The sequence below is a fragment of the Sylvia atricapilla genome, chromosome 4 (assembly GCF_009819655.1).
Source record: "Sylvia atricapilla isolate bSylAtr1 chromosome 4, bSylAtr1.pri, whole genome shotgun sequence".
Taxonomy (NCBI): Eukaryota; Metazoa; Chordata; class Aves; order Passeriformes; family Sylviidae; genus Sylvia; species Sylvia atricapilla.
The window spans coordinates 61,739,040-61,766,953 of record NC_089143.1 but is presented as its reverse complement, the minus strand read 5'-3'; the positions used below and the strand labels follow the sequence as shown (position 1 = coordinate 61,766,953).

The 27,914-nt window shown below is 39.9% G+C and overlaps 1 protein-coding gene across 4 annotated transcripts in view; it reads left to right on the top strand.

Annotated features, from left to right (window-relative positions):
- The window catches only part of MAPK10 (mitogen-activated protein kinase 10), a 141,967-nt gene extending 114,595 nt beyond the window's left edge, over nt 1-27,372 (top strand). For 3 of the 4 annotated variants that reach the window (XM_066318152.1, XM_066318153.1, XM_066318154.1), the window contains 5 exons: nt 6,098-6,280; nt 8,449-8,573; nt 17,907-17,970; nt 18,472-18,549; nt 24,201-27,372. In XM_066318152.1, coding sequence (XP_066174249.1) covers nt 6,098-6,280; nt 8,449-8,573; nt 17,907-17,970; nt 18,472-18,549; nt 24,201-24,343 — 593 coding nt within the window. In that variant the 3' untranslated portion in view covers nt 24,344-27,372. Of the gene's footprint in view, nt 1-6,097; nt 6,281-8,448; nt 8,574-17,906; nt 17,971-18,471; nt 18,550-24,195 lie in introns of all 4 variants that reach the window. The other variant, XM_066318155.1, reaches the window with a different exon arrangement.
- The last annotated feature ends 542 nt before the right edge of the window (nt 27,373-27,914 follow it).

The following is a 27,914-nucleotide window of genomic DNA, read 5'->3' as shown; positions in this document are numbered from 1 at the left end:
CTTCTGGTCCTTTGAGTGATGTGCACAGCTTCCTCTTCTTGGAAGTCAGAGGAAATGTAGAGAAGGAATTGATGCAAAAGGTTCATGAAATACTAGTGAGCTGAGGGTTTCAGGAGGTGGCTCAGCTGATAGATACATGAATATGTAGAATGGTGTATGTTGTTGAATATTCTTGAACTTCAAGGCTAAAATTTGTCTTTGCTTAAACACTGGGAAGTTGAGAAACTGTTAACTGTTGTAAAAACTCACTCGTAAAGGGCAGAAGGAGCTTTTGAATAATTACACTGATGAAAACACAGAATCATTCTGTTTTCTCCTGATTCAGGAAGAGGAGCAGCCCTACAGTTTCAAGGAACTTGTTTTCTGTGTTTTGAGCTCGAGGAGTCTATTCTTCATTTCTTATCCAAGTTGTTGCAGGTACACCTGAGATACAAAAGCAAACTGATACCAACTTCACTGACAGTAAAAACAGAAACATTTTAGGATTGTGCTGTATCACTAAGATCTCACTTTCTATGCAGACTCCTAGGTGGGTTTTATAAACACTTGTAACATATTTGGGGTGCACCACCTGGGGAATGCCCCACTGCTGGAAGTGTTCAAGGCCAGGTTGGATGGGGCTTTGAGGAACCTGGCCTACTGAAGGCTGTCCCTGCCCATGGCAGGGGTCTTGGAATGAGATGATCTTTAAGGTCTCTTCCAACCCAAACCATTCTATGATTTTATGATTTGCTTGCTGCTGTGTAAGCACAGATGCTCAGCAACTGAACTAAATGCCAGTTCAAAAGTAGTATTTGAAAATTTTAGTTAAGGAGTCATTGATGGGCATCCAAAATGTTAATGACATCTGCACCATGAACACTGCTGTCTTGTAACTCCTGAATGATCAATGGTAATCTTCTGAAGTAATTTATTTGTGTTACGTGTTAGTTTTTGTTATCACCACATTCTGTTATTCCATATAAATAGCAGCTATTATTCTGAACATTGCACAGTATTTTCTGTTGCAGTCCAATTTTTACAAATGACACATTCTTTTGAAGTGTTCACCTTGGAACAGAAAATGCTTTATAGTTACTGTCTTGTCAGATGGTAGCATTTTCAATTCCTTTTGTGTGGGGTTTCTTTTGTAAACTGTTGGCATCAATGTGTAAATTGTGGGACTGTGGAAAAAATATGAATGTGACACTGATGTCTCCCACAGTGAAGTTTCTTTTTTAGCAGATTAATTTTAAAAAGAAAGGTCCAATTAAATTCTTTTTTTAAAAAAATGTTGGCATATCAACTTTGCAGTTGTTGCCACAATTTGGTGTTGGGGAGGGAACTGCAGAGCTGTTCATAGTAATTATTCTAAATTTGACAAGTTACAAGCATTAAAAAATTGCCTCAAGTGGAGCAGTTAGTTTTTGTTGATGGAATATGCAGGTTCAAGGAAAAAACAATTAGCAAGGTGGTTCCCTCAAGACTGAGATTGAAAAGAGATGATCTTCACATCTGTCTGTTACAAACAAAACACCCTGTGTCTGTTTTTTTTCATTGTGCCTACCTCAAGAAAAGCAAGATTTGATTTGCCCTAATTTTAATTATCTCCAGAAGCAGCACCTTTATCCAGAAAGAGCAAATGCTGCAAAGCTGGTACAGAGGTGCTGCTTGAGAGGTGGAGAAAGTGCAGCCCAGTGTGCCAGCAGGGAAGCAGGATTCCCACCAGCACCACCACTGTCAGCACAATTCCAGCAGCTCTCTCGTAAACAGGCATTCTGGCAGAATTACTCCCCCATCGCAGTCCATAGGTACTGCTTGAGGAGGATCTTAGAAAAAGGCTCCTCTTCCAGGTGAACAAACATGAGAGAGATTAAGTCATTTGTATTGCAGTTCAGCTGAAACATCCTAAGGCAAACAGTACCTCCCCCTGCAAAATCTTGCTGTTGAACTTAACAAAATACAATTCATCACTCAAAAAAAGAGTGTGATTTTACGAGACACGTTACAAGAAGGAAAAAGAAAAACTGTTGTGGTTTTGAGGCTAGATAGGAAGACAGTAATTTGTTGTCTAAATTGGTTTTTAATTACAAGCTACTACTTTTTACACTGTAGAAATGCTTTTAATATTTTCTGATTGAGACAGAGAAGTATTGTAAATTTTCTCTTATAGCCAAACTCAATTTCCTTATAGTTGTTTGGAAATTTGTTTGGGATTTAATTTTTCTGAGGTTTACAGGCCAACTGAATGAACAAAACACTGGTTCTTAATCCACACTTTTGTGGATATTGCATCCATGCAGACAGAAAAAAATAAATACATGTACACTTTCAGCCTGTGCCTCTACACAGGTGACTTTACTGTGGAATCTGATTTTTTTCAAAAGAATCACTTTATTGTTCATTCACAATATTGTTTTCCCATTAGAATTTTTATGCCTTTGCTTTAGAAAGATATGTCGCTCAGTCTGCAGTTCAGCTTTGTGTTGTTTCCCAGATAACTAACCAAGTATTTAGACAGCAAAGGAGAAAATCTTTAGGAGAGGATAAAGCTGCAAAGAGAAAAGGTGGTGGGTAAGCTTGAGGCAACCTGAGGAGTCAGTGATAAATCTTTATTCAGAAGATACACATTTTAGATCTATTTTCTTAAATCTTTGCTGTAACTCTGTATTGGCTGTCTCAATGTTACTAAATGCCATATTGTTAGTGCCAGAGGCAAGCTAATAAATCCAGGTTAGATCTTTTCTTTTGTCTTAAATCATACAGATGCTGTTGTGAATAGTTGGCATGTTTTCCTTGATCCTGCTCGGGGCAATGGACAGCTGAACTGATTCAAACAGCCTTTAAGCAGACATTTCATCATTTTCCAGAGCTTTGGGTTGGAATTCTTTCCAACTATCAGTCTGTCTAACATTTGCTTAATTTCAAGGGGAAAAACAGGGTCCTCTTTTCTTCTTCTTCTTTAAGGGATTATTTTTTTTTTCCTGGAAAACTTCTATCAGAGTTATGTAATCACTAACATTTAGTACCATTTTTTCAATAACATCAATAGTTACAACCTCTTATTGATTAATGTAACCCTACTGTTGATTTTGATTCAGGTTAGGACTGTCCTGTAGCAACATTTGTTTCCTGCAGAATTGCTGGAGCTAATGCTGACTGGCAGCCAGAGAAAGCTGTTTCTTTGCTTTGATGTGTAGACCTCAGATTTTTTCCAAGATTTTTTTTTTAAATCTCATACCGTGATAGGTACCACTTCTCATCACCAGATGCATCACACATGGTGACTGCATAAAACATTACTGTGAAATGGACTTGGACCAGCATTCTGCAAGAACTGCATTACATTCCTGCTCATTTTCAAGTGTTGGACCAGAGAATATAATCCAGTGGTTTTAAGGTCTAGGTAAGGGGAGAACATTACTAGAGAGAAAATATGTGTGTCTATCTGACTAAAACATTGTCTAACTGCTTTCACTTAGCATGGTTTTGTTATTGCTATTGTCAGTTTGTGTGTGTGTGGACATGTAAATATATCTAAAGAGCAAATGAACGTATTTTATGTAAGGGCTTTGGCAGTATCAAACAATGTAAATCAGAAAAAATACAGTAAAGAAGCTCAATTGCCCATTCAGATCATTCATTACTCAAACCCAGTCCCTGAGGTTGCTGTGACACAAAGCCTGACCTTTTGGCTCTTGGTAAGAGCAGGGCTGCAAAAGGTCCAGTGCTGTCCTGCAAATCAAGTCCAGCCAAGGAGCAGAACATGCTGGCTCTGCCAGTTCCCTGGCCTTTGGCTCTCGTTTTTGCACTGATGACTCCATCTCAAAATGTCCCAGTCATTCTTGTGTGTTGTTTCTTAGCGAGAGCCTTTCTGTCAGCTTAGAAGAAATGTGTGCAGTGGGAGCTGACCTGCTGTCTGGATTTTCCTTCTTCCTTTTCCATCACCACTGACAGTGCTTCCCATCACGTAGGCCCTGCTCTGGGAGCCTCTTGTACCCCTTTTCCCGTATTGCTCATGTCTAGGGCATCTTACTCCAAATGTGTTGAAGTCCCACATAATTCTGTAATCCCAAAAATCATTTTTTTCTTTGCCCTTCACTAAATGCCTGGGAGATGGTTCACCTGCTCTCTTACAGAGGTGACCTTCTTTGAAGTAAGTCCTGTGTTTGGCCCTCCCTGTTTATCAAACACTTCACTCTACATGCACAGGTAATGCTTCCAGTGATGATTTCAGAGCTTGGCTCTCTCTCCGACTTACCCTCTCTTGGCACAACTAACGGCACCTTCATTTCTGTACTCTCTGTGCTTCCTCTGCAAAGCATTTATGCAATCTGTATTCTCAAGCTCCTCAGAGAGACCTGCTTCTGGAGCAGTCCAGCCAGCAATCACTGAGGTGTCTTGAACATAAGTTTAAAATGTCAAACTATTTTATTTTCTAATGAAGTATTTAATGAAATATTCAGGCTACTCTTTGAGCAGCCGTAGTCTTAGATAACTTTACTGTTGTTGCAATTATTCAGTTTTCTGTTGAGAAAAAAGGTATTTTTCATGGACAGCACAAGATATGCTACATACAACCTAAAGAAGGGGTGTGAGAAAGGGTCTTTTCTATGTGTATCTTCACTTTAGTTTAAAAAGTAGGAGGTATTCAGAAAAATCTTTCCAGACTGCAGCTATTTTTAGCAACCTTTTTCAGCTGAAAATGAAACCATTCAAAACACTGTTTTAGAATTCTTAAAGCAGATGTTTAAGTGATTTTCACTCCTTTGAACACTTTTGATTAGTAAATCTGCAATTTTTAAATGGATTATTTGCCTTTTTTTGTTCATATAAGATAGTTTAGGTAAATCCAAATTTAGTCTGTCTTTACTTTCCAGGGTATGTGAAAAGACTGTTTCCATATCTCTAAAATAAAATACTTTTTTTTTTTAAATCTGAAATTGCTACTGCAACCAAGACCTGTTTTTTGCTTGCTTTTTTTTTTGTTGTTGTTATCTGTCTTAATATTTGCAAAACTCTTCCACACTTATGACAATAATAACTTAAAAGAATACTTCTAAAAATAGAAATCTCTGTGCTGAAATGCTTTGAATGTTTGTCTTTTAAAAGCCTTTTCTTTCCAATGTGTTCTTAACAAAACTCCCTTCATCATATTTCTTAGTATCAATCATGGCTGCATGTAATCCTCCTTTTTTTTTTTTTTCCCCATCTAGTCATCAGGTTCTTAGCTCTGTGAATTAGTGTGATGTAGAGATGCTACTGATAATTTGCTTTTTTGTTGGCGCAGTAAGTCTTGTTCTGAACGTGTCTGAAAGAGCTGCATAACACCAACAGGTGCCTGAATGTTAGCACAAGAAAACTAAAATATCAACACCTCAACAAATAAAAAGCTCCGTACTAAAAGCCTGTAATACACTTTCTTTTTAAGCATTAGAGCCTGTTTCTCATTAGTCTATCAGTTTAGCAATGTAGCTGTCACTTTTTCAGTTAAAGAGAAACATCTGTCTACACCTGTGCGCCATTTGTCTATAGAAAATTAGTCCCAGTGTGTTCTTATAAATCAAACCAATTGTTTTGAGGGGTTGCTGGTTGGCTGGTATTGGAAAAATTAGCATCAATGAAGTTATTGGAGTGAGTGAAGTGCAAAGCAGATGAGTGGAAGATTTTTGTCCTGTGCAGAATTTCTTTAAGCCAGCTGAGTCTCCCTCTCCAGAGGCTGAATAGAGAGGCATATGTTGCATAGAGGTGCATATGTTGTTGTTCCAAGTTGACATAGTGACAATTATCTGCATGTAAAAAAGGGAGTGCAAGTCAATGGATTTCAAATTTTTTTAAAAAAATGGTGACAAGTGTTGCCCCACAGGGAAGAATCTGTGTGTTGTTCTGTGGTGGTCATGGTTTTAGAACTGTACAGTGTCCTGAAGTTGTGTGAGAGAATTTTTCCCTTTGCAAGCTATGGCACCTGAAAGAAAGAACAGTGAGAAGGAAAGATAGTGACTGTGAAGATGATGTCACGGAGTTAAATACCTCTGAGGATTTTCAGAGAGCACTAGCAGAAATGTCAGGAAGCTACATGGGGGGTTGCATTTTGTTTCCCTTAACTACTGGTGTTCAGATATTGATCAGTGGAATAAAGTTATTGAGCAGCTGGGAACACCCTGCCCAGAATTCATGAAGAAGCTGCAGCCAACAGTACGGAACTACGTCGAGAACAGACCCAAGTATGCTGGCCTCACTTTCCCCAAGCTTTTTCCAGACTCTCTCTTCCCAGCGGACTCGGAACACAACAAACTCAAAGGTATGTCTGACAAAGGGACGTGGTTCATGCGCTGCTGTGGAATGAAGGCTTTCCCAATTTTTGTTCTCTAGTTGAACTCCATTTAATGCAGTTAGTTGCAGACCAGTGGCTGCAAGGGTTTTATTCAGCTGTGAGACAGGCATTGGAAATGGTTTTTGCAGATCCTGGTGGTTGGGTAGCCAAGGGAATGTAATCACTGAGGCACTGAGAATATTCCTGTGGTGTTCCATGTGATGATCCTGTGACACAAGGAATTGAGGTGCTCCTTTACTCTTATTCTTGAACTTGTAGCACAAAGGAACAATGGAATTTCCATTGGGAGATTTCAGCACTTGCACTGTGGGTATTTTAGGTGAAAAACGCCAGTTCAGCCAAATGCCTGGTTCATAGCTCTACCTTTACTAGAAAATACAACTTTTTTATTATTATCAACGTCAGCCAAAATGAAGTAGCCAAGGTTTAATATCCACACCCACTGGGGTGGATCTCCTCTCTTAAAAAACTCACGTGGGTGACTTAATATATGTGAAGTAGAAAACTAACTTAATTACAGTGTGACTAGATATCCCCCTGCAGAAGAAAAATTGCCATGATTTTAATCATATATTGAAGTCTTTTGTCACTTGAACGGGGCATTGACCTTCAATGGGAAAGAGTGATTATTGTGTGTTTAGTACTCAGCCCTGGAGCCCCTGCAGACCTGTGCTGTGTATTGGCTCTGCAGCACTCCAGTCCTTGGAGCCACTCACCACGGTGGCAACTAATGATTTTCAATTGCTTGCAATTTGCATGTCATTACACGACCCAGAGTTTTCTTCCGGTTAAAAACTGCTTCACAGCCAAGCTGCTGTCCTGGCTCTGAGAGTCAAGGGAAAGGTCTGAGCAGATGCTTTTGGATACACAGAATTTTGTTCTCCTACCACAACACAAGTGAATAATGGAATTTTCCTGCATTTGCAGCTAATGAATTGAAATGCCTGTCAAACATTGCTGTTATCTTTTGGATACAGAAAACACATACATTTGAGCATCCTGAATGCCAGTTTTGAAAGTAGAGCCACAAAGCAAGAAACAGTGCATTCAGAAACCCCTGTATGCAGCACTGTATCATCTCATGCCCTGCCTAAATATTTCACCATAATGTAATGTTAATGGCTTAATTAGATACTCACCCATGTATGAGGAGATACCTAATAATGTTTTTGCACTTACTGCTTCTGGCAATTTTTTTTCCTTTCATTGTCTTTTTAGGTTACATCGCAAATAAAGTTGAGCATCTGAGAGCTTAGAATGCTCCATGGATAATAATAATAATAATAATAATAATAATAGAAATATGTGTTATTAGAATTTTTCCCATGGCTTGAGATGGTATTATATATTATATTTTTTGAAAACTCCGAATATTAAAAATCCATTTGGGTAGTATAAAGCTGAGTTTGTGTCCTGATAGGCACAATGGAATATATTATCAGGTAAAATTAATCAATGCTGTAACGTAAAATTCAATGTGTGTGTATATATATATAAGTAGTGGAGGATGATATGCCCCACTGATTTGAATTTCATTATGCAGGACAAACAAGACTCAAGCAGTTCCAAACAATTCCATACCACAAGGCTACAGACTTGAAATTATTGCTTCTAGGGGGATGCCTTAAGATGAGCCTAGTCTCTCTGCCTCATTAAAATGTTTAATGCCTCACAGCAGGTTAGGTGAGAAACTTTAAAACACCCAGAGAAGTGGGGGTGTTTTTCTAAGATACCAGTCTAAGAGTGCCTGTAAGTTTCAGGCTTTGATTTAGTAATGATTTTAAACTTCTTTACCTGAACTTTTGTGTTCTGATCCTGGTAATAATCACAGATACATCAAACACATTTTTCTTGGGGATATTATTCAGCCCTCTGTGTAGAATCTGCACACATGTAAAATGTCTCCAAAGCTTGTTAGGGAACTAATGGTGTCAGCCCTGATTTTGGCACCTTGCTAATGAATCAGACCTAAAATGATTACTGAAGAGCTCTTGCCGTGAGGAGGCAAGGGAGCAGAAGTACATACACGACCAATCTCTAAGAGGGTTGTGCCCCTGCTCTTTTCCTACCCCACTCCCCCTCCCCTGGAGGTTGTTCTGTACTAACGCTGTGTTTCTCTGCTTTCCTTGTTCCAGCCAGCCAAGCCAGGGACCTCTTATCAAAGATGCTGGTCATTGATCCGGCCAAGAGGATATCCGTAGATGAAGCCTTACAGCATCCATACATTAACGTCTGGTACGACCCGGCAGAGGTGGAGGCGGTAAGTCAGGCACCACGCCTTCCCTCAGAGTGCCAGACACAGATGGCATTCAGGGATTCCTGCTGCTTTACAGCAGCACAATAACGAGCGTGCCGCAAAGAAACAATGCTGGGACTGCGCTGGTCTGGGGATTGATGTGAAATGAGATCTGTGGGGACAGGATGTCTCTCTTTATTAGATTAGCTGATAATGGATGGGAGGAACAAAATAACTTCAAGCATATGAAACCATTTTCTGCTTTCTTCTAGAAAGGATTTTGAATTCACTAGTTCACCTTTTCAGCCATAAAACTCAATCTGGCAAAAGATACTATCTTTCTTTCCAAACCTTTCCCTGTGGAAGACAGCAAGCATCCGGTTTTTTATGTTTGTCTTCAAGGATATATGTAAAGAGGAAGAGAATTAAGCAAACGGATAGCTGAGATTCAGAAAAGAAATCCTGAAATCAGGATTCAGAAAAAACTTAACAGGACATAAATTCTTCCATAAAATGAAACAGGGGCTTGTGTGTTTTCTTTGTCTATGGTTCAATGTATAGTATCATGTACACTGTGTGCAAACAGAAATGGATTTTTCTCTTATAATCCTGTCATGCTCTAGACACCTCTGTAAGCCTTGGTGAGGCTGGTGTTAACATGGATAAGTGCAATCTGTCAGCACTTCAGTGACATGGTGTAGAAGGTATGGTATAAGGGGTATAGGTATAAATTCAGAAAGGTGCTCTGTAATACTCTGTGTGAAATGTATGAAAACAGCTTTAGAAATCTAATTTAGCCACCATAGTAAATGAAGACCTTGTAAAATTAAATCACAACTGTTTACTGATGTGCTCTAATTCAGTCTGTGCTCTTGAAAGTGCAGTAAACTTCAAAAGTAAATGGAATGTTCAAACCCCCACCAAATTTCCAGCACATGGGATCTTTTCAGAGGATGTTATTTAGGTGTACTTTATAGGGCATGGTTTTACCAGTCTCATTTTCAGAGGGAAAGTTAAATTGGAAGGCTTTCTTTTCACAATGAACAGTTTATTAAATTAAGAATATCCATCTGTTCATGCTGACACACCTTCAGTGGTTAGCTATAAGTCATTTGCTAATTATTTTCTGGAAAAAAAAATTAAAAAAAAAAAATTGTGGGATTTTGGTGGTTTTCCATTCTTGCTCAGAAGTGTGTTCTCCAGCAAGTACTCCACTGAGATATCTGCCCCACTACAGTTGCAGGAGGGCTGGGATCAAATTCAGTAAATATTTCCTAGTGTCATGCATTAAGCGTGCCATGGGCAATGGGGAAATGACTCATGTATTTTTGTTAGATCTTTGCCAGATTTATAGCAGGAGTGGGACTTAGAAGACATCTAAAAACATCCAACAAATTAGCTGTTTGAGAGGTAGATACTTTTGCTCATTCACTTAGTAATCTGTGAATTTGACTATATTGAACAAAAGCACAGAAGCTATAATAGAGTACAACTGAACAAAGTAGTATTTGAATGACATTTCAAAGCCTAAAAATGGCCGTGTGGCTTGTTAATGTTGGATTTGCAGCGTGATGAGGCTCTATGAGGCAGCCCTGCTTTTTCACAGACTGCCCTGCAAATGTGCAACCAGGAAACCTGACAAGAGAGCAATGGGAAAATTAGTGACAGGGTTGTGCTTTGTCACTTGCAAAGTGCTTAACTTCCCACTATTTTTCCTGGTTTCCCCACTGGGATTTAGAGGCATGCAGTGTGTTACATCTGCCCATGTTCAGTGAAATTTTTTTTTTTTTTGGTAACACTTGATAATACATGATGAGCATTTTTATACAGAAGTCTTTCATCAAAGGTTTGGTAGTGGAATATTTTGGGGTTTTTTTCAGTTCTCCCATATTGTAATATGAGACAGGATTCCTCCCACTCAGCCTGTACAGTAGGGATAACAGAAATTAGGATATAGAGGTTTTAAACAAGATGACATTTTCAGCCAGTATAGTACTGGGGGGAATTAGGTAGCTTCTGCTGTCTAGTTAGATTCCTCCTTCTCCCCAGTAAATGGCTTCATCAAAAGCAGCCAGGCATCTATTGTACAGCATCCACTTCATTCAGAAGCATGAGAGGACAGGTAACTGAAAGCATTTAATGTGACAGGAATTTTGAAGTGAGCTGTTGCAGCATCGTTAAATGTCAGCATGTGCTGGAGTAGACAGTCCAGAGCACTGAAGCCAGCTCAGGGAATACACAGAGAGTTTGGTGTCAAAGTTTAACCTGGAGGTAACAACCCTCTGTGTCTGCTCAGATTTACAGCATTATAAATGTGAGGGAAACAGATAAAGCAGCCCTGCCCAGTTAAAAAGCAGACTAGGGAGACAGTTACAGTCTCTTTTTATAAGTCTATTATACGTTTATGGTCTTTCAGAGACTGTGTGGGGGCAATAAAGCTATTATGTCTCATTCTAATGGGCAAACACTGTGCACAGACGGGAAGCGCTAGGAATGCAATACCCTTTCCCCCCGCAATGTGTCACAACATTAAACCCTTCTGGGTGGCCCTAAATGCCAAGCATGATTCCTTGACACAGAGAGGAAGATGAGCTGTTATTAGATGTGGGACTTGCTATTCACCAACCACGGGAGGTTACTCAAACAGTGCTGTGGCCCTCCCACGGAACTTCTGCATCAAACAAACCACAGCCAGAGCCCTCAACAGCTCTGAAACAGCATCATGCTCACAGCTAGAAACAGGCCTTGCACAGCTCTTGAGCTTACCTGTGAAATTTGGATATAGGAGCTCCTATGTCTAATACAGGTTCTTTAAAGCCCACGCAGCTTGCCACAGTATCTCTGATAAGACAGTCACAGTGTTAGGTTCTCCAGAGCATACACAATTGTTCTGAAATTATTTTGAATAGCATTACAGTTAAGATAATTTCTGTATTCAGCCAATTACAACTAAAATACATGTTTTTTAAAAATAGGAGAACATGCAGATAATGTATGGCTTGGCTTGTGTGGAATTCCCAAATGCTGAAATCTGTTATCAATCTTCACACCTAATTTAAATGTAGAGAAACAAGAATTCACAGGGCAAAAATATTATTTACTAATATTACGCAGGAAATCTATTGTAAAATCAGAATAGGCACCTAAAGACCTTACTTTATTTTATTCTTTAGTTCAAGACTCTCCTGGAAGTCTTTTTTATAGAAACTGTCTCAGATCCACTTTTAAACAAATATTATGTTTATTACTTTCATGTTAGGATATTTGCTTTACCTATATAACAGCATGTGGAGTATTACATGAATAAATGACACACATGATAGCTTTTCTCCCTCAAGTTGCCCTTCTTCTATTTTTAGGAATGAAGAGGTTTCCAATATCTCTTGCCTCTACATGCAGACTATCCTGTTTATTGTAGATAATCTCAGTATCTCCCTGATGACATATTAGCTTCTCTATTTTCCTGTCGGAAAATGCTGTGCTTGAGACTGTTTTCAATTACCCAGCTGCCTTGTTTTTTTGAAGCTGCTATACATTCTCACCCTTCACTGAGATGATTTGTGAATAAATCCCAAATCTGGTATTTAATTTTTCATATCTACCTTAATGTTTATCCATATTTGCAGGTCACTGGGTTTTATCCCAAAGCAATCAAATTGTGAACACAATGAATTCCTACACATTGCTTTAGCGCTGTAAAGTTCTTCCTTTTGTTATTGATATATTCAAAGAAACCATTCATGTCATAATAGATTCCATTTTGGAACCATTTGAATGTATGTATGATCTCATATTGATTACTACTTCGGAAAACTTGTTCCATTTCATGGGAACAAATCTAATAGCAAAATTTGCTGAAGATTATTATGTGATGTTTTCTGTTAACTGGTTTCAAAATTTGTCTTGAACTTTCCTGTACCTGCAGTGATTGTTTTCTATCTGATATGTGCCATTCATTAGAAGAGAGTTTTCTATGAAACAGAAATATCAGGTGTTAAAAATATTCCTTCGAAGCATTCCTCTATGCTGACAGTATTTTACAGCAGTGATAGATTTTGTGGGGTTTTATTCACTGTAACTTACACAGCTTTCATTCCTGGTTTTATTTTCATAGGATTTATATTTCACTGGAGTATTTCTGCATCTAGGACCATCCACAGGGGGCTGAGTTGTGAATTATCACTCATTTTTCTGTGCTTGCCAGTCTGTGTGTTACCTTCTATTAATGTGATGCTGTTTGCAGTGTTGCTAATGAAAACTACTTAGTTTATGGTTCTGAAGTCCAGGACAGAAACTGCTGCTGTATTGTCTTAGCTCTATATAAACTATCTATGACCAGCTGTTAAATACAATTATTTAAAAAAAACTTCAAGGTCCATAGTTTGTCAGAATATCTATATCTATATCTCACCCACCTCTTATTTTACGTGGCGCTAAGCATCCATTATGATGGAGAAGAACTTTGGAGAGCTGTATGGCCTTGGCATACACACTTCAAAGAAGGTGTCACCTTCACTACATGACAAAAGCAAAGGCTGTCAGGTTGTGCATCTTTTCTGCTGTTCTTTTCTCTTGCTCAGCTCTCTGTGTATAGATGTTGTATAGGAAGTCTTCGATGAGCTGCCACTTTATTAGTACTCAGTTACAGGGCTTGGTTTTCTGCTTAGAGATTGATGGTGTGCATCTGTTGTCTCACAAAAGAAGTGTGCAGCTCTGCTTTGTGCACAAGCAGAGGTATTTCCTCCAGTCAACAACATCTATCTGTTCATAGCTGATTGACTACAGAAGCTGAACACAACTTCTACAGAAATCTTTGTTAGTGTCAGTGAGGAGGAGTGGTTAGAGAAGAAAGGGGCATTTCTTTTCTTCTTTTTCTTTTCTGAACCGAACTTAATCTTTTTCCAGCTTGCTTGTTGTATCTTCAAGCTGTTCAGTCATCTGTGTGTAGCTGAGTAATCTTGACTCCTGCTGCATGGCATCCTTACCGTCCAGCTGTTCAGAAACAGCTCCAGCTACAATTTCATTGATGCACATTATGTGTGGAGCTTTCCAAAAGCTTCTGCAGAAACTCCACTGAACAAAAGGACCCAGAGTCATCTCTTCTTCCATATCCATAGCTGAGACCATCCCTAGCCCACTGTGGAATCCCTTGGCAATACAGGGTGAAATCCCAAGCACTTGGTAGATAAATGCCAGACTTCTGGTGACAAGCACGCTGCTCTACTTGGGTCTGCCCTGCAAAAATAAATACATGAATGGTATCAGTAACACAATTCCTTGGCAAGCACCAAGGAATTTTTATATTCACTTGTTACGAGGATCTAAGCTATTTAACAAAATGTTTAACCTCACACCATTAATTTTTGCATCCTGCTGTCCCTCTTTTATCTACAATATCTCGCTAATTCCATCACTGCCTTGTTGTGTTGCCCCACAACTACTGCCCCAGACCCTGCAATTCTGGGAACAGATGCAGACTCAGGCCTTGCTCTGCCAAGCTTTCTAAAAGCAGCTCATCCCAAGGTCTCCACTGTGCTGGCACTAGCTCTGCAGAGGCAGGGGCAGAGATGCAGGATTTGCTCAAGTGTGAGCTTCATCCCATTCCCTTTGCTTTCTAGCAGTGGCATGCAAACCAATCTTTATTGCTTTGGGAAAGCAAGAATACATCGGTTCCAACATATGTTTTGCTTTTTTCTCTAATGAAAAGCTTCCCCTCTCTGGATATTAGAATGGTATTTAACAAATCCAGTAGTCTCCTGCTATTTATCTGACCACATAAACCCCTCCTTGTATTTTGCTCTTTGGTTTGTTTTTGGATTGGTTTTGCTTATTTGTTTGTTGTGTTTGGGTTTTTTTTGGGGTTTGTTATTTGTTTGGGGTTTTTTTTTCCTCCAGAAAGAGACACATGTGGATAGTTTCTGTTGGGTTTCTTTAGTAATTTTTAGTATGTCCAATGAATGTTACATTTAATGCAAAAGTATATTGAAAATCCATTTGTAAAATGGAAAAGCCAAGAGCCATTGAAACAACAGGGGGGTTTAAGTGTCTACAAGAAAAATATAATTCATTCCTTTGCATCCACATCCAAAAATAGATTTTATTGTTATTGTTGGCAACTGCTTGCAAACCAATCTGTTTTGGGTAGAAAATGGCTGCCTTAAACTGAAGCTAGATGCTGCCACCCATAGGATTGATCCACACCCTGCCTTGATTTAGTGCTACATGAACTCTGTACTTTTTCTGAGACCTACAGAATCGCAGCATTAACTAGGTTGGAAAAGACCTTGGAGATCATCAAGTCCAACCTGTGACTTAACAGCACCTCATCAAGTAAACTGTGGCACTGAGTGCCACATCCAATGTTTTTAAACACCTAAACAAAGTAAACTATGTAACTCTCAGTTGGCATGTTCAGTATGAAGGATTTATATGAATGCCTATAACACTGCAGCTGCATCCACATGGAAAGTTAATGATGATGAACTCAGTCATTTTCTATGTCTGATTTAGGCAGCAAGGGCAGTTTTAGGCAAAGCTTTGCACTGACACTAAAATCAGGTGTCCAGGAGGATGTGAGTATGGCAGCTGCTCTGATTGTTCCATTGCTGTGACAATACTTGTATATTATCTTTAAAAACCTCCCATCTTCCCTCTAACTTTCGAAATTGGTTTTTTAAAAAGCCACAAAACAAACAAGTTAGCAGAAAGGGGGTGGTCAGCCTGGAGGGGATTACAGTCTATTGATAAGAGTGTGTTAAGCTTTCTGGTTCTCATAGGAATTAATGAGAATTGTGGGAAAATAAATTCTCAAAATAGTTTTGGTATTCTCAGCTCGTCTCTGTGCCTTGGATCAGTGAAAGGGTGAGGACTCAGGGAATTTTGATGGGAAAGCTTCGCTTTCTCCCGGTGTAAAACACTGGCCTGGCCTCTCAGCAGAGCTCCATTCAACTATGCTCTGCACAGGCTTTAGAGGTTACAGACCCTGCCTCTGTGAAGAGCAGGGATTTATTTATGCTACTGTCCTGCTGGGTATTGGTTACCCTTGGCTCCCTCATGCCTGCCAAGAGCCATGTTTCGTAGCTGTGGGTTCTGCTAACTCACAAGTAAAAAGTCTGCAGTGTAAGCATTGCTGGCAGAGCAGTGGAATGCTATGCAGGTGCAGCCTCTGGCGTCCTGCAGTGTGTGAAGGACAGTTTGGTTGCTCTTCTTTGTTTGACTCCATAGAAAAATAGGAGCTCAGTAATGAGGGAGGTTATTCTGAGCTCTCTCCCTGGAAAATGCCTTTGTTTCCAGAGTGTATTAATCTAGGCAATGATTACTGCTGATTTCCTTGTTGCTTATTAGCCAATTGCCCCAGCTAAAGAGGTAGCTGAAATAAATTAGAAGAGAAATAAGCCAAAGATTGTGTGGTTGTGTGAACTGAGAACAGTGTGTACATCTGATCACTGGTTCCTTTTGATTCTGCAACTTGTGTTTGGGAATTAAAGTAGTGAAGGAATCTATCCTCTTATTTCTGTCTGGGAGAGAAATACTTTTCTATGGAAGGTGTAAAAAGAGTGTTTATACTTGGTAGAAGCAATTTTACCCCCACCTATGCTTCTTGTAGGCTTCTCCCTGAAGCTTTTAGAAAACTACTTTCAGGATATTCTTGTCCAACTTGGTTTGCTTGTTCCCTTTGCACCTGGCAGAGAAGAGGTAGTTCTGTCACTGTGGTTCAGCTTCAGCTCAGCCAAACACCTCCTCTGCCGCTCCTGTAAATTCCTAGCCCCTCAATTTTCTTGGCTTGGCCAGCTTTCTCTGCTTTCCCCAGTAGGAAATGCATGCTCCATGGCTGGCTGAGAGGCTGAGCAGGAGCCCAGCAGGCTCAGCTGGAGGAGGGGAGTTACTTATCACAGCCCACTGGTCAGTGGTGAGGATCACCTGTACTCTTGTAGCATCCAGCTCTCTGACAACACCATCTGCAGGATCACAGAATCCCCACAGAGCTTGTGTCCATCTCGGTGCCATCAGGACTCACAGGAAAAGAATGAGAAGGCTTGTTATGCTGAATAAGGGAACAGCTGCATTGGTCTGGGACTCAGACTCTTACAGGGTTGTGCCTTACCTTGCTGATACAACAAAACCTTGGGTACCCGCGCTGAGGCCTGGCACTCACTTTCACTCATGGCATGTGTTTCCTCAGCACCTTCTCAGGTATGAGACTTGGCAGCCCATGACTTCACCTAATTCCCTTATCTTCAGCCCTGATACAAAGGTCACTCTGGGGAAACTTCTCTTGTTTCCAGTGGACTTGTCCAGTTCAGCTATCATGTAATTTTCCTGGTCCATGTCATGTCACTCAGCTATTACTTTTTCAGTTGTGCTTATAGCGTTGAAATGGTTTAATGGACTGATGGAGTTAGAGTCCTGAGAGAAAATTTCTAAATTCTTAGTGATTCAAGAAAACAGCTTAAAAATATGCATTTAATAGGAGGATGTTTTGGGACACAAAAGTGCCCAAGATGGAAATCAGAGGAAATACATATAAGCAAGAAAACTGTTGTGGATCTTGTTTCCATCTTCATTAGGTGCTCTTAGCTCAGATGCTGGAGCTTCTTGGTACAAGGAAGGAGGGGAGAGTCTTCTGCCTCCTTTGGCTGCTATATTTGGCAGCCAACATCAGGAGAGGCAATGAACACAAGGCTTACCTGCCTAATGAAAGCAGGTGTACAGGCTCTCTGAAACCTCTAGGTGCCTTTGTCTCAGTAAATTCCAGGATTTTCCAGTTCTCTGTCATTCCCATCAACTAAAAGAAACACAATACTAAAAAAAAAAATCTTTCTGTCTAAAGTAAAGTTACTTAAAAATACATATACTGGAAATTTTGGTCATCTAAAATATGGATTAGAAACTGTGGCAGGGAGACAGTTAAAAATTAGGGTTATTTTGGGATGTCTGTGTAGCAGCAAATCCAAAGAGCAACTTAAAAATTAATATGTTAATTTACTACTAATTAATCAATACTAATATTAATTTGGTATTCTGACAGTACCTCTCTGCTGGTACAAATGATTTGGCTGTGGAGTTTCTGGGCTCAGCACAAGCACAATGCCATTGTTGACCTGGTTTTATTTGTACTGCAGTTATGCCTCCTTTTAAAGAAAGGAAAACTGGGAAGTATATTGATTTCTTCTGCAAAAAGGGTTGACTTCCAGAAGTGTTATTTCCCTTAATATTCAAATGTGTTTCAGATATTTTGGTATGTACAGGATGGATTGCAAAGAGGGAGAGGAGAAATTATCTTTAATTAAGTAATTATTCCTAATTACTTACAATGTAACAGACAATTGACTGAACAGCTGTGTTTCTTTCCTGCAGCCTCCTCCTCAGATATATGATAAACAGCTGGATGAAAGGGAACATACAATCGAGGAATGGAAAGGTAATTGCAGTTTAGAATTGCATGGGAAGGGGTATTTTAGTGGCAAAATGGCAAAAAACATAGGAAAAAATTAGAAAATGTTCTGAGGGCTATCATCATCTACATAGGTTACTGTTAACACAGGAGGTGTGGATTCCAGTGCTTCACTAAAATCTGAGGATATCATCTGGAGAACAGAATCCTGTTCAGCAGGGCAATGCATCAGAATTTGCCACAGTAAAAGATGCTCTGTTATTGTGCTGCTTCTTCTAAATGCTGCATCATTAAACAATTCTCTTGCTTTGGTTAAATCCTGTTTGTCTCAATTCAGCTCTAAAAGGAGATGAGAGGGGAGGAGGGGAATGGAAGAGAGAGGTCTTAGATGAGCAGAGCTGTCAGACTTGGGAAGACAAGGCAGGGCAGACTGAGGGAGCTCAGGGCTACAGCATAGTGTGGTACTTGTTTTGTTCTTGATCACAGGCACTGGCCTCTGTCAGTAACTGTCACAATTCTCTCTTCCAGAACTCATCTACAAAGAAGTAATGAATTCTGAAGAAAAGACTAAAAATGGCGTAGTAAAAGGACAGCCTTCTCCTTCAGGTACTCAGCCCCATGGAATGACTTTGACGTGTGTTCTGTACTGGCAAAGGGAGAAAGGAGATTGCTGAAGCACTTGGGCTACACTTGCAGTTATGTAGGCCAGTGAAGAAATTTTTATGAGGTCCCGTGCTTCGAATGGGTTGACCTTTATTAATTGTACTCCACTGTCATAATACTTAATAATGTAATACTTAAAAAATTATCATCTTGCTATTTGAGAGGTAGTTGTGCCTGTATTGTTTGTGGTTACAGATTCCTCAACACTCCTCTGAGTGTGGAGGTTTCTCTCACACTGGTATTTTCATACTGCTTATGGGTGGATAACTGAACCAATACTTTGCTAGTTGAAACAGGCAGAATTGGTGATGTTAGCACACATTAATCTGTTGGACACACAACACTGCACACCTGGTCCCCACCCCAGCCCCATGTAGGTGTCTGGTACTGATCTGGTAGTCTATCCTCTCAGAAGTCGAATCACATTAGAACAGCTGGCTGACAAGCTTTGATGACACTTCAGTGAGAAGGGAAAGTTGTTTTCAACCACTGACTCCTAAAGTCCTGTTACAAAAATACCACAACTAGATTTTTTCTGAGTAAAATTCACAGCGGCAGTCTTTTCACAGAAATGCAAACTGTTACTGCCAGTACACAGAAATACATATTTGTGAAGGTACAGCTTCACTGGCAAACTTGAAGTGCCCGTATTTTGAACACAGTGTTCCAGCAGTATTTATGAGTAAAACTGCCTTTTCTCAAAGTATAATCATCTAACTCAGTGTTCTCTGCATATTTTCAGAGATTTATTTTTTTTTGCACTCTCATTTTTCACTTGCTGCTGGGCCAAGGTAGTGTTAGAACAAGAATGCATCACTAGTAACTGACAGGACAAGGAGAAACATGGCAATAATGCAGGGAGTTAATAAAGTGCTGGGTGGTGATGCTGGAGCACAAGCCCTGCACCTGGATTTTGACATGGATGAAGTAATATATTGGAAACAATCCACTACGTTCTTTGCCAAGTAGCAAACAAAGAACAGAACTTGCAGATTTAATTTACCAAACTATGCTGCCACCACTGAAAAGAAATCTGGAGCCCTAAAAATTGTCTGATAAATCCTCATTCTTAAACTTCTCTCTCATGCAGAATTGTGGTTGCAGATTGATTTATGATCAAGAAACACTGTGATTGCTAGTTTCAGGAATTAACTACCCAGGGATTTCTTTATCTATTTCCTATTCTGTTTTTGCTATGTGGAAGGTTTTTATTGTTTACGTAAAACATTTTTGAACATACAAAATTTTCATTTTTTAACCTAATATTTCACCTGCTTTTTCTCTTTGACTGTTTTTTGAATGTTAGGCACCAACAAGTTCAGAAAATATTTTAAAACTGCTCTCAGATGAGGTTGTTTCATGAAACAGTAGATTTCTGGTTTTTCTTCACTTTGTGTACCTGACTTAAATTTTCAGCTGAATGGAATAATGTAAGAAAGAGTTAAAACACCAGTTCTGAGAATAAGGAAAATGAGAGAGACTCTAGTCATTGGTTGGTGCTCTTGGCAAGAATTCAGAAAGCTGAGATTTTGTGCTCTATCAATAATCTTTGCAAGCAAACTGGAGATTAGTTTCCATGATTACTTGATGAGAGTTTTGGTGGAGACTGCTGAAGCTGACAGCAGCAGAGATAATTATTGCCCATTGATAGAGCCACTTAGAGTGCCTGCATATCAGGGTGTCAATCTCTTGTTCTCTCAAGAATTGGCTAGTACAGCATATCAGCTTGGAAATTCAAGCACAATTCAGTGAACAAAATCAACAGGGTCAAAAATTGTTCCCAGCAGAGGCTACTTCTGCCTGTCCAAATAAAGTGGTTCTGTCATTATCAAACAGAAGCACAAAAGAAAAAAATTAATACAAGGCTGTAGATTATTTAGAATTAAACTTAAGTTCTGTCTATACTATCTAACCTCCTCTCACACTCTCCCCTAGCCTTCACTACCCACCTGTAGTTTCATACACAACATTTTCAACTGTCTTGTCTTTTCTGGGCATGGAATACAGCAAATAGCACAGACCTTAGTGCAGCTAAATTTTAGCCTTGCCTTTCTAGGTGAAAATGGATCTTTTATTCTTCCTTTCCTGGCTTTCACTTGCTGTCTGATTTGGACAGTTTTGGTGCCATCACCCAGGAACCACTGGATGCCTTTATCAGCCCTCTTCTGTCATGTGCAGACTCTAAATTAAGCAGTTGATGGACTTGCCAAGTACTGCGACACTGGATACCAAGAGTCGCTATTTATACAGTTTATGACACCTGAGCAAATCCCCGAGACAGACATTGGGCTTTTTTGGAAATTGCAAAAGCTGCAGTTCTCCTTCAGTATTTTTTACCCCCAAATCTGTACCACTTCACAGCCAAAGTCTCAGAGGCATGTCCATTGGTGCTATTTAATAGCTCTTCCCAGGAGCCCTCTGAGGAAGGAATTCCTTCTTTACAGCAGACAAGCTGATTTGTGCCTTAAAAGAGAAGCTGTCAAAGCAATAGCAGAGCCAAGAACAGATCCCAGAAGCTGTTTCTCCCCTGCTCTAACCTTTAGCACTTTTCCTCAATCCTGCGGCCAGTGAGAAGCCCCCTGTCAAACAGCAACGTCATAAATGGGGCTCTGTTTCTCTTTTGAGTGCCCCTCTGTCGTATCTGCACTGTCTCACCTGGCACACATCCCTCCAGGAGCTGCTGTAGCACCAGGCAGGTGCTGAGCACAGCAAATGGGCCATTCCTTACTGACTGGGACAGATTTGGGATTCTGAGTGTTGCTGCCCAAGTCCTGCTTTGTGCTGCTGAGCTCTTTAATTCTGTCCTTGAGGTTTATTGTGGTTTCATTTGTTTTTGTGAATACTCTGTGAACCTGGGTGCTTTGGGGCTGCAGCAGCAACTATCATGTGTGCTGTGTTATGTGGAATTGTACTGACAGCTAGGAATAGCCAAAAAATGTAATTTCCAGAAACTCATGGGCTGCACTGATACTTGCTGGGAAGAACATAGCAGGATTTATTGAATTCTGTGGTGCTGAATCAAAGAGAGTGTAATAAAACCTTCACCTGTACAATTTCTGCAGCTATTTCTTCAGTTATTTTGCCTAGCTAAGTTGAGTGCACACTGATCAAAGAAAGCTGCACAGCAATAATTTGATCAAAGGTTGACTAATGGCAGGCTTCTGCCCAGCATGGTAAATATTTAGGAAGGCAATATATTGTTTAGTCATTAATATAAATGAATTCAATCGTATTTTGACTACACATAAATGAACTTGTCTTGACTGATTAGTATTTTCATAAAATGCCATATGACTAAATAACATGTTAACATGAAGTAACAGTATTGTACTGGATGATGAGATACATGTAAATAATCCTTTGAAAAATGCATTTTCTGGCAAAGAGGATTGATGATTGCTGTCTGCAGTCACCAGTCAGACTTCATTAAGATTGCCCTGTCTTTTTGCAGCACTTATGAAATTAATGATTTTATTTTCCAAATGTTTCGGGAAAGTAAATTATTTAAGTTTGGTTCTGATGCCATAACAGACTACTAGAACAGCAGAAAGCAGTTCCCATCTGGAGCTCTAAATGGGAGCATATCTGTTTCTGCTTTGTGCACATTCACAGTGGATGTGTGTAAGGGGAAGAAAAAGTTGAGGAATATAGAATAGTAGTTGCATGTGTGGCTTGCTTTCTGAAAGTAATGTTTTTATTAGAAACTGGAAAGTGAAAAAAAATCCATTTCTTTTGCCCATGGCAGCATATATTTTGCCTAGGCTGTAGAGATAACTGATAATCTCTGTATTAAGAATATACGAGTTGTGTAGTTTTACTAGATAATAGGTGTTCGTTTCTAGCCATTTGGAGGAAATGAAAATCTGTAAAAGTTGGGGCTGAGCACACTTTTCAGACAGAAGAATGAAATGGCATCTATCTGCAGAACAAGGACTTGTGTCACCTGCCTAGCTGTAATTTCTAGCTGTGCAAGATCATACAAAATTACATGTTTCATTGTCATGAATATTTAATGGAAATTACCGCATCCCTCTCAAACTGAAGATAGTGATAATTTTGGCATAAGGAGCACAAAAAACCATCACCTGAAAGTTTAGTGGAAAAAACCTCCCACGCTTTTGCTACTCTGCAAACTTTAGTTTGAGCTGAGGTTAATGAGCTGTTGAGCAGTCATAGGTACACGATAAATACATTGTTTACATGGCTGTGTATTTGTCATTCAATTGTCTGAATTTATTAGACAGATGATTTCTGATAATATTCAGGGATGTGGTAAATGTTCAGTTGCATTAATGATAATCTCAGGAAGGCTCATTCTTCATCTCAAAAGTCAAAGTGATTTTTTGCATAATATCTGGTGCCATCATAATTTTAGAGAGGCATGGATGTACAAAAATACAGTCACAGCTGAAATCCTGAGTTTAGTCACCTAATCATTAACTAAGAGAAAGAAACCAATCTGCAATTTCCACTGGGTGATTTGATCCTACCCACTCTATGAGACTGCCACTAAGAAAACTGGAATTCTATGTGACAAATGTGGAGGAATAGGTGGGACCTGGTTTTGTTTTGATCACACATTGTGTGATCCTGGCATACCTCTGACTATTGGATGTTTTGGAACTCAAAGCAGGCTAGAATGAAGTGGGATGACAAAGAGCTATGACTTTTCAAAGCAGACTGGTGAGGGACAGAATATCCTGCTAAGATACCTAATATTATCCGCAGTCTAAAGTTTGTATGGCCCACTTTCTGCTGAGGTTTGCCGCTGTGCAAAATGGCTTGTGTCCCACCAGGGACGCTGTAGGTGAATCCGCGGATGACTGGGACAAGGAATTCTGCCGACCTGTATATTCTAGAACACATGGTTTTATTGCAAAGGTCGTGGGTAAAAGGGCCTTGCCTTCAGCCACCAGCCTCAGCTGAAGGGGAGTCGCAAAGAGAGAGGGAGAAAGAACAGGAGGGTGTGGGCTAAGTGAGAAGGGAGCGAGAGAGCAACGGGCAGGGGGAAAGACAGCAGGAGAGAGCAAGAGTAGGGGGAAGAGGAAGGGTAAGAGTGAGCTAAGAGCAGCGGGAAGGAGAGGAAGAAGAGGTAAGAGAGTGAGGTCTTTGTTACAATACACTATATCTTCTTTTGTGATGAATATTCTAATTTACAGTGACCAACCAGCACAAGACACAAAATCCTATAGAATCTACATCCAGCCTATAAGAACTACTATATTACCATACTGTGTCATATTTTAAACTCTAAAAACTACTCTTTAAACTTCTGTTTTGCTACATTGACCTTTTGATCCCTTAGCCAGCAGAAAGGGTTCTGCTGAATCAGAAGGGATTCTCCTTCAGCTAGCTAGACCATTGTTTTCAGGTTATATAGTAACTAAGACTCAGTATCCTACAACTCAAAGTAAGCTTTCATTTCTACTTCGATTATAGGTTTCATATTTTCAGAATCTTTTGCTAAGCAATCATATTTATAAGGTTTCCCTGATTCATCTTCCCCACCAGGGACGCGCCCTTCGCTTTTGAACGCGGTGACGCCTTCTGGGGTTTCGGGTTTAATCACGTTGGTGTTCGTTTTCGTAGCACAGGTGCAGCAGTGAACAGCAGTGAGAGCCTCCCTCCATCCTCATCTGTCAACGACATCTCATCCATGTCCACGGATCAAACCCTGGCGTCTGACACGGACAGCAGCCTGGAAGCTTCTGCGGGACCCCTCGGTTGTTGCAGGTGACTAGCCGCCTGCCTGCGAAACCCAGCGTTCTTCAGAGGATGATGGAACCTAGGAGGAAAAAAAAAATAAAAAAGATGGGAGCTAAGAGATGAAAAGAAAGAGAAACAAAGTTCTAAGTGAAACAAAGAAACAAACAAACAAAAAAATCTTTTCAGCCTGCTTCTCCTACAGAGTTATGTAATGCAGCTAAGCTCAAGTGTGTATTTAACTTATAGTTGCTCTGCTTTGGTCTTCTTCCAGTGATGCTTACTGGGGGGAAAAGGAAAAAAGGAACTGAAAAAAATCCTTTTTTTTACCCCCATCCCCACAAGATGTAAAATGAATGGCTGCAAAACCAGCAACCTGCAACTGTCTTTTTCACACTGGCATGACAAGGTGTGCAGTAGCCACGCTCCACCATACGAGTGTGTGTCTGCCTTCACTCTCTGTTCTGCTGTCTGCCCAGCGAGGCAGGCAGGAGTCTCCACACATTTTTCCTCACACACAAACAGCTCATACACACACACGTGCCAACAGAGCCCCGGCAGTGCTGTGTGCCTGCACATCTGCACGGGCACTTAGTGTGCACTCCACAACTCTAAATGGCCCCTTCCAGGAGAACTGCTCAACTCCATTTGGGATCTTGCAGTACACATTCTGTCTGTTTGCTCATTGATGAGGTTGCATATACTGTATGAGGGCTCGTGGAAGTGTAAATAACCACTTAGGACTGTGGCTCCCTCAGACACTTGAAGATGTAGCACCAAATTTCTGCTGAGAGTTGTATATATATTTTGAAATAATAACCAGTTTAATTGAAAGAAGAAGCCACAGAGCTTCATAGAAAAGTGCTAGTTTGTGAATGTTAAGACTTGTTGTTCTGATTTTTAGAGGAGATATGCCAAGATAAGACTGCGTTAGAAGGAAGCACATGTATCTTTGCAAGCTACAGGGGACAAGAATGAAGGAGTTTTATGCATGTCTAAGCTCAGAAAGGTATCAGTAAGCAACTTTTTCTGTCAATGTTAAGTGAGTTATCATCTTAGGTCATAGATAGGCTCGCTATTTTGAAGTACATGTATGTTTGTAAATTAGAGGGTGTGACAGGGTTGGGGAATGAGCAGACTGTGATGAAAAGGACACGCAGCAACTTTTTATTTTATGTCTAGATCTTTTTTAGGTTAGCTAGAGAAAGGATATTTGCAGCCCACTCCCTCTCAGTGTGCGTTAGCAGTTTAGAGGTTGTTCTCTTTTCATCATTCCCTTGCAGGCACTTCTGCTACGCAGAGAACAGGCATTCTCTGGGTGCTTTTGGCTGTTCATTTCCTCATGACAAAGCACTGGAACTCCCCAGGAAGTTTTAGCATCTGTGTTACACAGAAAGGAACCACAGAGTGCATGGGTCTAATTCTCCTGTATTCTTACAGCCAAGGTTATCAATCAGCTCATGCAGTGGGCTGGAAGGGTCGCAGCCAGGGGTCTTGGGCAGTTTGGACAAGTTCTGAAGAACCCAACAGTGACTGAATATCAAATTGAATTTGCCAGGTAATAAAGCAGAGGATTTCCCATGGTAAGTAACAGCAAGTATTTTTAGTAGAAAATGACAAAATTCCACACGGAATTTCAGAACAACCAAATATTTTTCAGCCAAAACAGCAACTGGCATTTTCCACTGCGAGGTCATCATTGTCTGAGTTGGAAATTAACTAAAATCCGAGTCATCTGTCCTTTTACCAAAGTGTGCCATGTAAACTGAAATGAGCTAAATCCTACTCTAATGCTTTTCCAAATGCCAGAGAGAAACTGTTTAGACTATGTTAGTGGATATTTTAAATTCACTAATTCTTTTGTATTCAAAACTCTACCAAAATAGGACTGTTCCATCAGGTGGCTTCCAAGCCTGGCATTCTGTGCTAGGAAAAAAAGAAAAAATTAGTATCAAGTCAGATTTTGTTCAAAGCGAAGAAAGGGAAGAAAAAAACTTCTCTCCATGGTGAGGAGGAAGGGAAATAAAAATTAAGAGGATATAAAATAAAAACAGACTTGCTAAGTCATAGCTGTAGGAAGTGGGGGTCTTTCCCTGGTTATATTTTTGGTAGATTTTTACCAATTTTTTTTATAATAAAATTAGGTTGTCGATATTCTAAAAACTCAGAGCAGTAATTTCAAAAGCAATAATTTACTACTGCTAAATATATTTAGCAATATTCTCTCTTAAGCCATGAAACATCAGGTCACTGTTGAGTGATGTAGCTCTTACTCCAAAGCCAATGATCATAAAAGTATTGATAGGTTAACAGCAAAGCTCTGTAGGTATGTAGGCAATAATACCAAGGGTGAATTCCTAGCAATAATTAAATGTATCACCTCTAGATTTAATTCACCATAGATACATATTAATAATATTCAGGTAACTAGTATCTACTTTACATTCCTTAGTGTGCACCGTTTGGGTGTGTTACTTAAACAAAACTAAGTCTCATTGAGGCAAAACTGCAAAAATATCACCAGTGTAGACTGTAGAAACTTGGAGTAATGCCAGTTCATTGCCAGTGATATTACGGAGATGTGGCATAAGGAATAGCAGAGAAGCCATTTATAGTAGATGGAGACTTGCAGACTTCCCATGTTTCATCTCTTGAAGGCAAATCTGTGCTCTTGGTCCCATGGTATAATTCAGTCCTGTTTGGGTTCATGAGTGCGGGGTGGAGAAGCAGTCACCAGAGAAGGTGTCCTGAGGTCGGCGCTGAGTGGACTCACAACACAGCAGTTACATAATCTGCTTTATTCCCTGATTCTGCGAAGCACCAGTGCTTGTTCAAACATCTCATGGGGACTGTAGGATGCTTAAAAAAATTTAACTAGCATGTGCTTTTGTCCTTTGCTCGGCAGCGATCGACATCAGCATGTGCTTAAGTGCCTTGCTGAAATGGGGCCTGAAAGAATTAGTGCATCTCTTTTTGTCCGCAAATTAGTCTCCTTCATGAGAAGCTCTGTCTGGGGGAGGAGACTTGGAGCTGTCCACATTGGACACTAGGAAAAAAAAAAAAAAAAAAAAAAGCCATCAATGAAGAAAAGCATTAGTTCTTTACAATTCTGGTCCTTGTATGTCCAAAATGAACTAGTGACCATCAAGTAGGAATAGCATCCTTTGTTTTGCTTTGTGCCAGGAATTCAGTGCTGTCAGCTGATACCTTACAATAACACATGTACTCTTGAAAAAAGGATGGTAGTGATGATGCTCTGAGGCAGTTTTAAGGGAAACCACTTTATTTTCTGATTCTAGAAGCTTTGATACCATCCTCTTAAAGTCTGGTCCCCTTTATTCCAAAATTTTGTTCAGCTTAATAATGATAGATGCTTTCCCTAATTTTGCCATTGATCTTTTCAACCTACTTCTGCTTAACATGTTAACTTACTACTAAATATAGTACTTTGGCAACCTTTTTTACTTAATTCTCTGAGGTTTGCAGTTGTGAGCATTCTTGCTGCCACTGCAGAAGTGAAGGAAATTGGGAAGCCAAAGATCTATGACAGATGTTCCAAGGTATTTAGGCACGAAAGGGGCAATCAGAGAGCCTGTGCCAGAAGT